At 37.5% G+C, this 13,869-nt stretch overlaps 1 protein-coding gene across 3 annotated transcripts in view; it reads left to right on the top strand.

Annotated features, from left to right (window-relative positions):
* The window catches only part of TMEM94 (transmembrane protein 94), a 75,029-nt gene that overhangs the window by 26,954 nt on the left and 34,206 nt on the right, over positions 1 to 13,869 (top strand). For all 3 annotated transcript variants that reach the window (XM_026667432.2, XM_026667431.2, XM_026667430.2), the window contains 7 exons: positions 4,011 to 4,130; positions 5,722 to 5,849; positions 7,300 to 7,436; positions 9,452 to 9,654; positions 11,006 to 11,157; positions 11,284 to 11,386; positions 13,190 to 13,276. In XM_026667432.2, the coding sequence (XP_026523217.1) occupies positions 4,011 to 4,130; positions 5,722 to 5,849; positions 7,300 to 7,436; positions 9,452 to 9,654; positions 11,006 to 11,157; positions 11,284 to 11,386; positions 13,190 to 13,276 (930 nt within the window). The remainder of the gene's footprint in view (positions 1 to 4,010; positions 4,131 to 5,721; positions 5,850 to 7,299; positions 7,437 to 9,451; positions 9,655 to 11,005; positions 11,158 to 11,283; positions 11,387 to 13,189; positions 13,277 to 13,869) is intronic.

The raw sequence follows: 13,869 nt of genomic DNA, 5'->3' as shown, positions 1-13,869 counted from the left end.
TGAGCCTCATTTACCTCTGGTGACCTCAACATGCTGACTGCTAGCAGGTACACATTTATTGTAAAGTATAATAATTTTCAGTATTTATGCTGCTGAGATGAGCAGACATGATGAGATTTATGACAAATTGATTCTACACCTGGGAGTTAAGTTTAGGTGGCTCCCTCAAAAATCTATTATACCCCTTAGAGTTATAGCATGGTCAAATGGCCTACATTGAGAACCACTGATCTAAAACATTAATACCAGTGGTTTTAAACAAAAGAATACTTCTCCCAATGCTCATCAAGCTAATACATTGTCTTCAGACTTAATTAATTAATTCAAAAGATTTCCCTGAATACCTGAAGTTGAGGAGGAATATGACACATATTTGCTTCTTTAGTGAAGAAAAATCTGACTAGTCTGTGTGTCTCACAATAGTTATATAACTGTCGTCAGTGTGTTTGTGTGTATATGCATGTGTAGTTTTTGTTGAAGTAATTCCACCTTCTGCATCTTGCCTCAGAGGGGTCTAAACCTATGTCTTGGATTTATAGACCGTAAAGCATTGTTAAATTACACTCTTTGTTGGAGGGATGCAAATAATCAGAAATAGCATTATTTATGTTGCCAATTTGATTGGGCAAATATGGAAGAACATCAACTTCTTAACAAATTATAAACTTGAGACAAACAGTACAATCTCAGATTGTGTTTGGATCATGCCCTGATAGTTATGGAGTGGTGGCTTCTTCGAGATTTTCAAAGGTGACTAAAGCAAATAGTAATTTTAATTGTTATATAATTCTCATAACCCTGACATTAATTAATAAGCACAATTGGCCATAGGACTGCATGCTGATACTCACAATACCTAAGCTTGGTATTGGCATTCTTTTAAAAATGGTTAATGCCAACTAGGTTTGCTTGTTACCTTTTTTATTTTCCCTTCATTACTAAGGTAGACTTTTTTATTTTCCCCACCCTTAGAATGTAAATATCTGCGCCAGAGCCAGTTTGTGTAATACATCAGGCATCAGGCTAATAGAAAATGGGAGATATTGAGTTCTAGTCCCACCTTAGGCACAAAACCAGCTGAGTGAACTTGGGCCAGTTGCTATCTCTGAGCCATAGGAAGTAGACAATGTTAATCCATTTCTTTAAAATGTTGCTGTGAAAGTTGCAGAGAGTAGTCCAGACAATTGCCAGCAATCAAAAAGCGGGAGGGAGGGAGGGAGGGAGGAAGGAAGGAAGAAAGGAGATGGGAATTATTTCCTTTAATTTTCCTTGCATTAAATTTACGTTTATTTTATCATGTTACACTGAAGTTGTGAGCTATCCTGAAAGACTGCGTGGGTAGCTGCTGCCGTCATTCCCTGTTTTAGGGCAGTGAAAGTTTTCAGAGCTGCTATGTGGCATAGAAAGTCAGACAGCAGGATGAGAGTGATATTTCTTTGCAGCATCCTGCTAGTTCCTTAATTAGCCTGTATCACTGTCATTGTATGGATGAGTGTTCTTCAATAGTATTTTGAATAGAATAAGATGGCATTTTCACATGCAGTATTGTAGGCTGTAATTGCCTCATTTTAGAGTGTCATCTGTAGGTGCCACCATCCACATATTTCTTTACAGTTGGGAGGGGGGTTGTAATCTAAATCTAATAATTTAATCTTGGCCCATCAATTGAGCAAAGGAGACAGATGCTGAGCTATGATTGATTGCTTCCCATGTTGGAAAACAAACACAGACTAGACAGTAGGCACCAGTACTGGGAACACAATTGCATTGTCAGACTCAGCATTCTTTTTTTAACTTGCTGCATTTATATTGGAACCAATCTTGAATGGTTTTGCCACTTTGCTTTTCTATTATAATTCCCGCTGTTTTCCATTTTTCTTCAACAGAGGGTTGCTGCTTTAGCGAGACTCTGGGGAATTATTTCTAAGCCAAAGCACTAAAAAGTAATACATTAGGGCTACAAAACTGTTTTTACATACTGCTGTGACAAATTATGGACTAATTAGTTTATTTCAGCAGGTACTGTACAGCTAAGAGTTGAATAACCACTAAATTAGGTCAGTGAAAGGCCTAGTAAATATGTGTGCACAGCCTATAAGTTAGCTTTTATTAGTTAGTTTTTTGTGCTTAGTGGGTAGTTTGTTGGGTAGTTTATGATTCGGTATCTTATGTGAACCCAGAAAATGGGTTAATTGTATAATTGTGTAGTTAGCCAATGGATGAAGAAGCACAATTTGCCCTGGTGTCCATATTTTTAGCGGTCAGAATTCTTGTACCGTAGGAAGAACTTGCGAAAGATTGAATTTAAAAATGTTCAAGAATAAATTACCCCTGGAGATGGAGGTAAGCATTTCATGGAGATGAAGAATCTTGTTACGGAACTGAGCTGTATTGAGAATTGAGAGAAGGAATCAAAAACTTAACTGGTCTATGAGCCATTCGTTATGTCTGAATATCAGTCATCAGGTTTGGTGGACTCTGCTTACAGATCCTGTTTCATAGCTACTTCCTAGTTTGTACTCATTGAAACTCCATGCAAGACAATCTTTATTAAGTGGACCCAAACTGGGACTGCTAGGTACAATACCTGCATTTTCTTTTTGGCTTTATAGTTAATATAGAAGAATGACGTTTATTTGCCATAATGTTGACGCAGTCTGGTTGTCTTCTAAAAAACAAACAAACCTAAAAAGGAACAATGATTTAAGTCCTAGACCTAGAACTAGCCAAATAGAAACATTGCATCAGGCTTTATATTCTTAGTTGTGCCAAATATGAAATATCATAATTTGCCCGTGTGCTATGACAATTTCTTCTTTACATGTTCATTTTTATGCCTGAGGGATTTCCATTTTCGTATTCCTAAAAAAAAGAACAAGGGAGAGTCAGGAGAGAGAACAGCAGCAAATAGTTTGCCTTGCTGGTCAAAAACCAAAAGTTCTACAAGAAGGTTGATTATTTGAGACACTCATTCTTTGGCAGTTGTCCTGGGGTCTGCCCTTGGCAACTTTGGTTCTCTAGATCAGCTCAAACATTGATCTTTTGGGCAGGAGACACATGATGGACACCTTCATAATTGTCATCATTTATTATTGCTTTTATTATTGTTTGTGATATGTGAATCAGGCAGGATTTATCTATTTTGTTTACAAATTAGCCACATTCAAGTTACTTTAGTTTCAAAAGTAGACTATTCAAAATGCAGTCTCCTCTGCAGTTCTTGAAAATGGGCATAATATGCTGGGAAGCTTAAGTGTTCAGCCTGTAATGAAATGCCTCTTGTCAGCTCCTATTCCAGTTGAGTGTGTGGAGGAAAATTTTCTAATGTGGCTTGCACCAACTTCATGTCCTCCAGATAGATACATGGAACATTTTTCTCACATAAGACAACTGTAGGCTGATAGTATATTGGATTTGTTAGACTATTTTTTATTCTTTTTTCTACTGTACTAGAGCACAGTACTTAGAATTTTACGGAATCTGTTGGCTTGCTTTAAAAATTGGCACAATGTTTGATTTATATAAATAATGGGGTTAACATGAATCAAAGCACTATAAGACTCTGAAAGATGTAATCTCATATACAGAAACAACTTGGGAACAATGTCTTTTGGAAAGTAATATGGATAGGGTGGCATTTCTATTTAGGTATAATCAGGGATTAAGAGATCCCCGATAAAGGATCAACTTCAGGGATCTCCAATCAAGGATCATAATCAGATATCAAGAACCAAACTTTGAAACTATAAAATAGGAAGAAAAGTAGGATTTCCACTACCACTTCCCTTTTTCAATACTTTGAAAAGTGAATAATTTCATCCCACAAGAAAAAAAGAAGAGAAAGTTTTAAGCTGCAGTACTCTTGTATTTAAAATATTATTATGGATAAGGATATGCCAGTTCTTTTGGGAGATAGGTCACTGCTACCTATAACTTGTTTCAGAAAATGACACAGAACTTGGTAAAAAAAAATAGTGAAGAAATATTAGATTTGCCTTTTTGGTGTTCAGGATGAAATGACTACAAATTTGGGTCTGACCACAACAAAAGCCCTAACGATTCTGAGAGACCAACTATCAACGTTGCTGGAAGGACATCAGAAGGAAAGGAAGAAGGTGATTTCATGGAAGGTAAGCATTGCAACTTTGTAAAGTAGGTATATCACTCTCAATTTTACCTGTTTTTATGTTTTAAGACCATCCTGTGCATTTTAGGTTAAAGCTTAAACAGTGAACAAGGGTACTTACTGTAGACTACGTAAGTAAGCAAGATTGTTATTTATTTATTAATTATAGAAATGTATATGGCCAGCCATCTTATTCGGATACCTCTGGACAGCTAGCAAGCATAAAACAGAAATACACCTATAATAGTGGTACCTTTGTACTCGACTGCTTCAAAACTCATTGAATTTGGTATTTGATGCATTGCGATAGGAAGAGGGGGGTGGCTGCAGAGAACGGACAGGAAGTCAGCCATGCTGGGAAGGACACTGACATAGGAAAAGGGACAGAGAGGAAGTTCTTCCCAACCAAAACAAAGGATCAGCTGGTAAGTCATATGGTTTGTTTGGTACTCATCATTTTTAGTATTCATCGCATCTCCCGGAAACAATTAATGACGAGTACCAAGATACCAATGTACATGGTTTAGGAAAAATAATAAAAGATGCCAGAGAAGAAATCAATCCAATTTGCTCAAGGTAAAAACACAAAGCATTAATAAACATTAGAATATGGCATTTAATTTCCAGTTTACATGTGAGCAATCAGCATTAAGATAATACTGACTTCATTCCTCTGAAGCTGGAGGAAAGTGGTAGTAGTTGGGGAAAATATATGAAAGTTGCTGGTTTGGTGGGTACCCTGATACAGAAGGCACATTTTCTCTCTCTTAGCACTTCCTGTTGTATAGTAGTTATCTACCTATAATCTAAGTGTGTGGATTTGAGGTAATTTTTTGTTTAGAAGCAATTCTCCATTTACTTTTTGATTGCAAAGCCGTAGCGGCACAGTAGTTAGAATGCAGTAATGCAGTTTGAATCCCACCAGGCTCAAGGTAGACTCAGCCTTCCATCCTTCCAAGGTGGGTAAAATGAGGACCCAGATGGTTGGGGGCAATAGGCTGACTCTGTAAGCTGCTCAGAGAGGGCTGTAAAGCACTGTAAAGCGGTATATAAGTCTAATTGCTAATGCTATTTTTGGTGTTCAGAGAAGTGAAAAACTTTCAGCAATAGGGCTTAGCTGGGATGAGAGTTAGGCCACCATGAGATCCAAGGGAAAATTGAATGCCAAACTTTAATTTGGGATATATATATATATATATTTATAGTTAGAGGTTTTGCTGGATTTATGGTTGTAAAGGTTGCCAGTAACCTTTACCATTCAGGGAAGGAAAAGTGTTAATCCCAGGATGTCAAATTTCTATGATATTTCCTGCTGTTGAGAGGCCAGAAAAAAGAACTAGCATTTTTTGTAGACAGGGCTCCTGAACATCTGTCCATCAGTCTGTTTCGTTGGCTGTCTATCTGTCTATCAATATCTATCAGTCTATCAATCTATTACTCATGGAATATGGATAACAAGAATCTTGTACCTACTGTCCTTGCAGTCCATTGTAACTTAATTCCACTGTTCTTTCTCTTGATCTTTGCAGTTGAATAATAAAGTCTAGTTTCCATTTGTGAATGTAGCCCCATTGTTTATACTTTTCCTATTGTAGGAAGTATGGAAGGCCAGTTTTCTATATCATGGCAACCGTTGTTCCTGTTTTCACTGGCCAGGGGCATCTCTGATGCTTCTAACTATGCTGCTACTATTCTGCTGCCATGGGAGCCAACCCCAAGGAAGGTAAGTGATCTGTACATTTTCTTGCCCTTCAATTCATATAGAAAACTGTTGATATAGACTGCTGGCCACCTGCAGTTTGGCAGTTCAAATCTCACTAAGCTCAAGGTTGACTAAGCTCAAGGTTGACCAACCTTCCGAGGTTGGTAAAATGAGGACTCAGGTTGTTGGGGGCAATATGCTTACTCTGTAAACTGCTTAGAGAGGGCGGTAAAGCACTGTGAAGCGGTATATAAGTCTAAGTGCTATTGGTATTGCTATATTATATGGAAAACCATAATCATGTTTGCTTTTTAGCACAATCATACTTTAAAGTTCACACAAATTCAGTCTGGATTGTGTAGGATTTATTAAACACATGAATGGTTTCCAGCCAGGTTGAAAACACATTACAATAATAGTATCTTGATCTGGTGACAACAGGAAGTGTGTGTGTGTGTGTGTGTTAAGATTATAATGGATTCTTCAAAGAAAATGATTTACATTATCATATATATTTATTTATGTTTCCATAGTATGAATCCAAGATCCACCCAAAACCTCCTGTTTTTACCTTGACCAATATGGATATGGAATAAAAACTGTGCTAAGATTTAAGTATGTGGATAGGCTCATAAGTGACCATATGATTAGTGGCTGAAAGCTAGTAGGATTGGTGATAGGGCTATGCAACTGCCTAATCGTTCTTAAGATTTCACACTTTCCCCCCTTTGTTGGCTGCCTTCATGCTTATGAAACTTACCCAAGTATTTCTGAAAAATTGCTATGAAGATTTTTTTTCCACCTTGCTTCAAAACTGGGCATAAAGTGCAATTTGGTGGAGAGTCCTGCAGCTACCAATGCCTGGCCTTGAAAGGATCTTATTTTTTTTAAATGAAGTTTATTCAAAGGAATTTTGACAGGTGTGACTTCCTAGTCAGTTTTTTCAACCAAAGGACTCAAGCTGAACAGTTCCAGACGAAGATGCCTTGTGGCTTCAAGTGAAGGATAAAATGTTATGTTTAAAAATGTTAAATGAATAAAATATTATGGTATTTCACTGCCTAGAGTTATTTATGGGAAATAAATAAGTAAGCAAACAAACAAATAAATAAAGTATTCAGAATTTCATCAGACTGGTAGCTTAATTTTATTCTATTGCAGTTAGCAATGAGATGCACATATAACTCTGTTACGTCGCATTCTTTTATGAACAAACTGACTGAGACAAAGGGCTCTCTGGTTGGCTGGCCCTGAGAGAACTGAAGAGAAATATTTTATGTGTTATAATCTCACTTACTTTCCTGCTATAGTTGCATGATTTGAATGAATAGGAGTTGTAAATCCTTCTTGGGTTAAACCAGAGGTTTCCTTACTAACTCCTCTTGGCATTTATAGGTAGAGTCAAACCTGCTCTGGGTCTGATCGTAATTCTTTCAGCTACTTAAAAAGTCTCATATTTTGCTTTAAACAGTGAAGGTTCAGAAATTGTAAATGGCTTGGCACTGTTCTTCCTGGTGCTACTTGACCTCTTTGTGATTGGACGGCAAGAAAGGATGAAACACCGAGAAATTGAGAGGAGACTTCGGAAAATCATCAGCAGAATAAATGGTAAGACACCCTCTTCTTCCTCCTTTATTATTTTTTTGTTACCCTAAGTAGATGTGGCTGCATTCTTTTCAAAATCAGATCTTAGGACCTTTTCCATTGATTTTATTATTTATTTCATAGATTTATGTCCCGATTTTCATTCAAGAGCTCAAAACGGTACATAAATGTCCCTCCCTCCCATTTTTTCTCCACAAGAATAACCTGTGTGTTAGAATGTTTAGGCTGAGAGGGAGTGACTGGCCCATTGATCCCTAGAGAGATGTTGTGAGTAGGAACTACCACTTGGATCTCCTTACTCATAGTCCAACACCTTAACCACTACACCATGAAGACACTCTACTTTTTTTGTCTGAAGGAATAATCTATTCTTAACTAGCAGCTGATAATTCTCTAGAAGATTCATACAGAATGTGTCCAAAAATGATATTCTTTTGCTTTCTTCCTTTGTCTTTATATTCCGTCATTGCTACAATCCTTCCCCGAACCCCCCTTCGATCTACCTAATGTTTTCATGACAGATTTGAACCAGGCATTTGGTTTGATTTTGTTTTCCTTCATTTGATGGTATCTCATTAGAGACTGTTGTAAAATCGGTGGTCATATAAATTATACATACACAAATATATATAGAGGTATCCTCAATTTTTCCTTATTCCAGTTACTGCAATGTTGCTACAGTATCCTGTAACTTATGTTTTAGGACAGTAATAGAAATACTTTTTCCTTTTTTATTTTCTATACTTGCAAACCATGTCTTCATTCAAAAAAGGAATTTGGAGTCATATGCCCCAATATCGGATACAGATAGTCCTCAACTTACAACAGTTCGTTTAGTGACCATTCAAAATTACAACGGCACTGAAAAGAGTGACTTATGACCATTTTTACACTTACAATTGTTGCAGCTTTCCCAAGGTCATGTGATCAAAGTATTTAAACTAAATACAATATAAGCTTGAAATTTAAAAATTCTTTGGTAAATAAATTTTAACCTAGGGCAGGAATAATGCAGCAAGCATACTTCCTGTGGCTGGATATTTTGAAACTCGGCTGCCACTATAGAGAAGAATGTCTCATATCTATGGGGACAGAGGATAATCTTAAAAGCACATGAAGTTTGATAAAGACCCCTGACCAAATCACTGCTGCTGTTTTTGTTCCCTTATGTCCCTCCATCCGGATCTCCATCCTGTTCTGTCTCCTGTGAACAAACATATTACTTGCCAAAGTTACCCAGATGTTGAGATTTTTGATGCACTACAGGGAAAGCTGCAAGAACCTCTGCTGCAGTTTACAAACTCTATAGGAAGACCAAACAGTTTGTTTGTAGCATGAACTAAACTAATGAATTGCAAACGATGCCATTAAAATGCATGTTTTATTTAGGAGGTGTGTGTAGGAGTGATTGAAAAATGAGTGATTGAAAAAACAGAAAATGTGGAGAGTATAACTCCTCTTGCCATGGTTGAAATGAATATACAGTAGTTTCTCTAAAATGGCATGGATGCCAACAAATCCGGGAGGATTGTATTAATTAATACCGGGGCTAGAAGGAGAAGGTTAAGCTTTTATTTTGACCTTAAAATGAACTCAGAATAAATTCCTGCTGAAACTGAAATCTGGATCAATGTTTAGCAGTACGACCTTAGTGGATGGGACCTCATCAAATAATCCCTTCATGCATGGAGGGTGGCCAAAAAGAATTATTTATACAACATTGGAAAGAGAAGTCTGCACATGATTTGCAGTGGTGGATTGCCAATATGTGTTGTTTGTTAACCTTGAATGACATTTTTCAAGAGAGAAAAAAGGAAGGAAGCTAACAAACTATGTATTCTAATTTTTTTGGTACTGTTCTGGTGTTGCCTATCTACTTCTTCCTTCCCTCCTGGAATATTTTTCCTATTAGTATTTTAGTCAGTATCTATATAACAATGATATATATGTTTGATATCTTTATTTTTCTATCATTACTGCTTGTTTAATAACAATTTTCTGTTAATCTGATATTTCAGATGCTTTAAAAGAGAGTAAAGAACTCATCTGGACAAAAACTATGTACCCTGACCTTCACATGCCCTTTGCGCCATCCTGGTCGCTCCACTGGGTCTATAGGGATGGTCACCTTGTCAACCTCCCAGTAAGCTTGTTGGTAGAAGGTGATATTGTTGCTCTAAGGCCAGGACAGGAATCCTTCACCTCTCTTAGAGGGATTAAGGTAACTCAGATTTTTCTTCTTGATGGTAATGATGCTGCTGATTCTTATTTGTAAAAAACAAGAATTTGGCACGTCCAAAGTCTGTTTTGGGGTTTTTTGGATTCAAAATATTTCATATTTTTCTTCGTAAACATGAGTATTAGAAACACCCATACATTTCTTCCTAAAAGGACCATAATGGTAAAAAATTCTTTAAAAATGGAAACCAAATAGTTCAGAAAGCATATACAGCTTGTGACATATACAGGTTGTGACTTCTTTCTGTAATGGGAAGAATGGATTGAAAACCGTAATAAATAGCAATAGTACTTAGACGTATATACCGCTTCACAGTGTTTCACAGCCCTCTCTAAGCGGTTTACAGAGTCAGCATATTTCTCCCAACAATCTGGGTCTTCATTTTACTGACCTCAGAAGGAGGTCAAACTGCTGGCAGTCAGCAGCGTTAGTTTGCAATACTGCATTCTAACCACTGTTGCCACCACAGCCACTGTGCATTGCCTGTCATTGCTTCTTCAGCGTGGTGGGCTTAGTGGTGCATTTATCTGTTTTCATTTTTTAAAAAGTATGCTTAATTTATTATTATTAGATGCCTTGAAGGTTCTGTGAGAAGAAATGCAGGGTTCACATAATAATGCTATAAAACAGAATAGAATTCTTTATTGGCCAAGTGTGATTGGACACACCAGGAATTTGTCTTGGTGCAAATGCTTTCAGTGTACATAAAAGATACATTCATCAAGAGTCAAGCATTATAAGGTACAACACTTAATAATAGTCATAGGGTACAATCAGCAATCAAATCATACTAGGAAACAGTCAATATAAATCTATTATAAATATAAAAGACTATTGTGTCAGCCAAACAATAGTAAATTATATGTTTTAGTAAAGTAAGATGAAGGGGACAGGATGGTTCAGTGGCTAAGACACTGAGCTTGTCGATCAGAAAGATCGGCAGTTTGGTGGTTCAAATCCTTAGTGCAGTGTAACGGAGTGAGCTCCCGTTACTTGTCCCAGCTTCTGCCAACCTAGCAGTTCGAAAGCATGTAAAAAATAGGGACCACTTTGGTGGGAAGGTAACAGCATTCCGTGCGCCTTTGACATTTAGTCAAGCCGGCCACATGACCATGGAGACGTCTTCGGACAGCGCTGGCTCTTCGGCTTTGTAATGGAGATGAGCACCGGCCCCTAGAGCCAGAAACGACTAGCACATATGCGCAAGGGGAACCTTTACTTAAAGTAAGATGAATTGCTGTTGGTTGCTTAAAGAAGTTTAAACTTTCTGTAAGCTACTTAAGTTACCTATTTGTTAGATAGTTTCTGTCACTGTCTCATCTTTTTCTAAAAGGATGATGAACACATTGTCTTAGAACCAGGGGATCTGTTTCCTCCTTTTTCTCCCCCACCTTCCCCCAGTGGGGAAGTGAAGAAAGGACTCCAGAATCCTCAGATGTTTCGACTTTTTCGGGTCACAAAAACACCAGTGATCGAAAATGTTCGGTAAGTTCTTAATTTTGGATAGAGTTCTTCTCAAAGAGTTAACAGAGATTTAACAGAGTACAGAGCCGGCCACATTATTGACAGCATTTTTAAGATCCTCAGTGACTTGTAATTTGTTTATTTCAGGTTATGTTTAGACATGGGTTTATCACGGCGTGTGACTGCTCTAGATAACGAGAGATTCACAGTACAGTCAGTGATGCTGAAGTTTGCTGTTCCGGTTGTGCTGGTATGTCTAATTCATTATAAGAAGCAGCTCTTTGGTTTTGGTCCAGTGAAGTTCTAGGTGACTAGAACTATCCTGATTAGTGATGGTTTTCTGTGCCTTTGAGAAATAGTCCTTGATTCTTTTTTTTTTCTTTTTTTGCAAGTCTTGAATATTCATTTGTAGAAGTAGGAAGGAACTGTTTTGCATGCAGAAGAGAACTAGACAAAACTGATGGAATGGTTTTGGAGGGAGAAAGAGAGAGGGGAGAGAATGAATTGTTACAGTCATAAACCAACCCAGAGGAAGAGAAAATAGCTTAACTAAATCTTAAGGTGATCCCTCTCTTTCCCTCTCAATCTCACTAGTAAGATGGGTGTATTGGGTATCCAGGTTTTAAAGGAAAATGGGAATATATGTGCACAGTTAAACCAATATATTTGCAGTGTTCATTTTAAAAAAATGTCTGATCTGGATACAGTAGTGCATGACATAGAGAGAGACCTCTTGTTTTGACTACCGTGACATGGACTAAGTACAATTGCTTTAAAATAAAATGTTTGCAAACCTCAGTCAAAATATTGATGGAGACCTGTTCCAGGGAAAACAACTTTAATGGCTACTGGTCCTTTACAAGCACAATTTGAAATTCTTTATTTCGAAAATGACATATACATCTGCTTGGAATTTAAGATCTAGATGAGAAATTCATTTTGTCATGCCATCATGGGAGACTGGGAATAATTCCAAAACAAAATCTTTTCAGCAGCTGCTCCGAAGAAAACCAGACTAGATCTTGTCTATGGAGATTCTCAGTCATCCAGGTCAAAGGTGCTTTTTTTCAAGAGGCAACTGGACTTTCTGGTTTTTTCTTTGAAGACGTTTCGCTTCTCATCCAAGAAGCTTCTTCAGCTCTGACTGGGTGGTGGGGAATGGAAGGATTTATACTCCTTGCAGAGAGCTGGTCATTTGCATTCTTTTAGTGGGTCGTTAAGGTTACCTACAGGTTTATTTATGTCATCATGGTTACCTGAGTGGTGAAAATGGATGTGGAGCCTTCTTGGAACTGTTGAAAGGACTGTATTGTAGATTGGAGATACAACATCATCGATCTCCAATCTTCAACATAGTCCTTTCAGTAGTTTCAAGACGGCTCCACACCCATTTGAATGCTCAGGTGACCCTGAGGTGAGGACACAGATAAACCTCCAGGTGGCCTCAGTGATTCTCTAAAATGCAAATGACCAGCTGTCTGCAAGGAGTATAAATGCTTCCATTCCCCACCAACCAATCAGAACCAAAGAATCTTCTTGGATGAGAAGCAAAAGGTCTTCAAAGAAAAACAAGAAAGTCCAGTTGCCTCTTGAAAAAAAGCACCTTTGGGACAGACTAGATCTTATTTGTGGTGGAGGGCAAAATGAACTTTTATCCTTAGCCATATTTCAAAATCAAGCTTGCTGAAGCACCTTTTAGCTGGCAAATGCTGTTTCCTTAGGGTGTTATTGACAGATTTTAATTACATTGTTTTGATGTTTGGAATTTAAGTGCTGTTTGCCTTGAGCGCTGTTTTTCGGAAAATTGCTTGCCTATTTTCTAAAAAATATATAATGAAAATGACAAAGTCTGCATTCAGAGTCTCAGAGTCATCTCTCTGTTTAAACTACAGTAACAGCAAATAAAGTGAACCAATCTATTTGTGTAATGGGTGTTCTAGTTTCTTTGATTCACCCCAAATCTGGTCATTGTATAAAATAATTATGTTTGATATAGAAGGGTGGGAGTCTGAAAGCTGAGTTTTTAATGTTGTTTCCTTTCTTTAAATGGCAGCTTGGCTTCCTGATCACCAATGCCATGCGTTTTTTTTTCATGGCGGGTGGAATAGTCCCTTGGCCATACATGTTTCTTCAGCTTCAGGTAAAGAAAACTATGCTCTTGTTATCCCCAAATTGGTTTTGGTTCTCACTTATCAAAAAAAGAGAGTACCTTTTGTATTTACTATTAAATACTTGTGTGATGTTCATACTTTTGTATATGCTATGTCCCACTATTAAGCGGTGTTCGTTAGGAGTGCATTTCACAGTGAAAAGGATATTTCAGGCAGTTATTTGACTTGTTGAAGAACTTTGGAGGAAGCAGGGCCCATTTTGCTATTATTTTGCACTCTGATTTTCGGCTCCTGTTTTGTTTTTGACAGAAGAAATGGGGCATTCAAGGGAACCCAGTATAATTGGTTGCTGCTTGTGTTCAGACCTTTCTGAGAAGCAAGCTCAACACCTTCATATGATGTCCTGAGAATTACAGCTTTAGGGAACTGTGGCACATGGGCCTATTAGCAGCCCCAGTTTGTTATTCTAGTTCTGCTGATGTACAAGTAAACATGGCAAGAATAAGTCTTTCATGGAGATAGGTTTTAAGGCTCTTGAGATTCCACCTGTAATTTACCTTTTCTTGCATTTCCCCTTTATTCATGTTTATATTCTTGTATATGTAATTTCAGTGATCTTAAA

This window comes from Notechis scutatus, chromosome 2 (genome assembly GCF_049901735.1).
Source record: "Notechis scutatus isolate UNSWTSFEM ecotype Mainland chromosome 2, rNotScu1.2, whole genome shotgun sequence".
NCBI lineage: Eukaryota > Metazoa > Chordata > Lepidosauria > Squamata > Elapidae > Notechis > Notechis scutatus.
The sequence above is the reverse complement of the archived record's forward strand: the minus strand, read 5'-3'. Positions and strand labels throughout refer to the sequence as shown.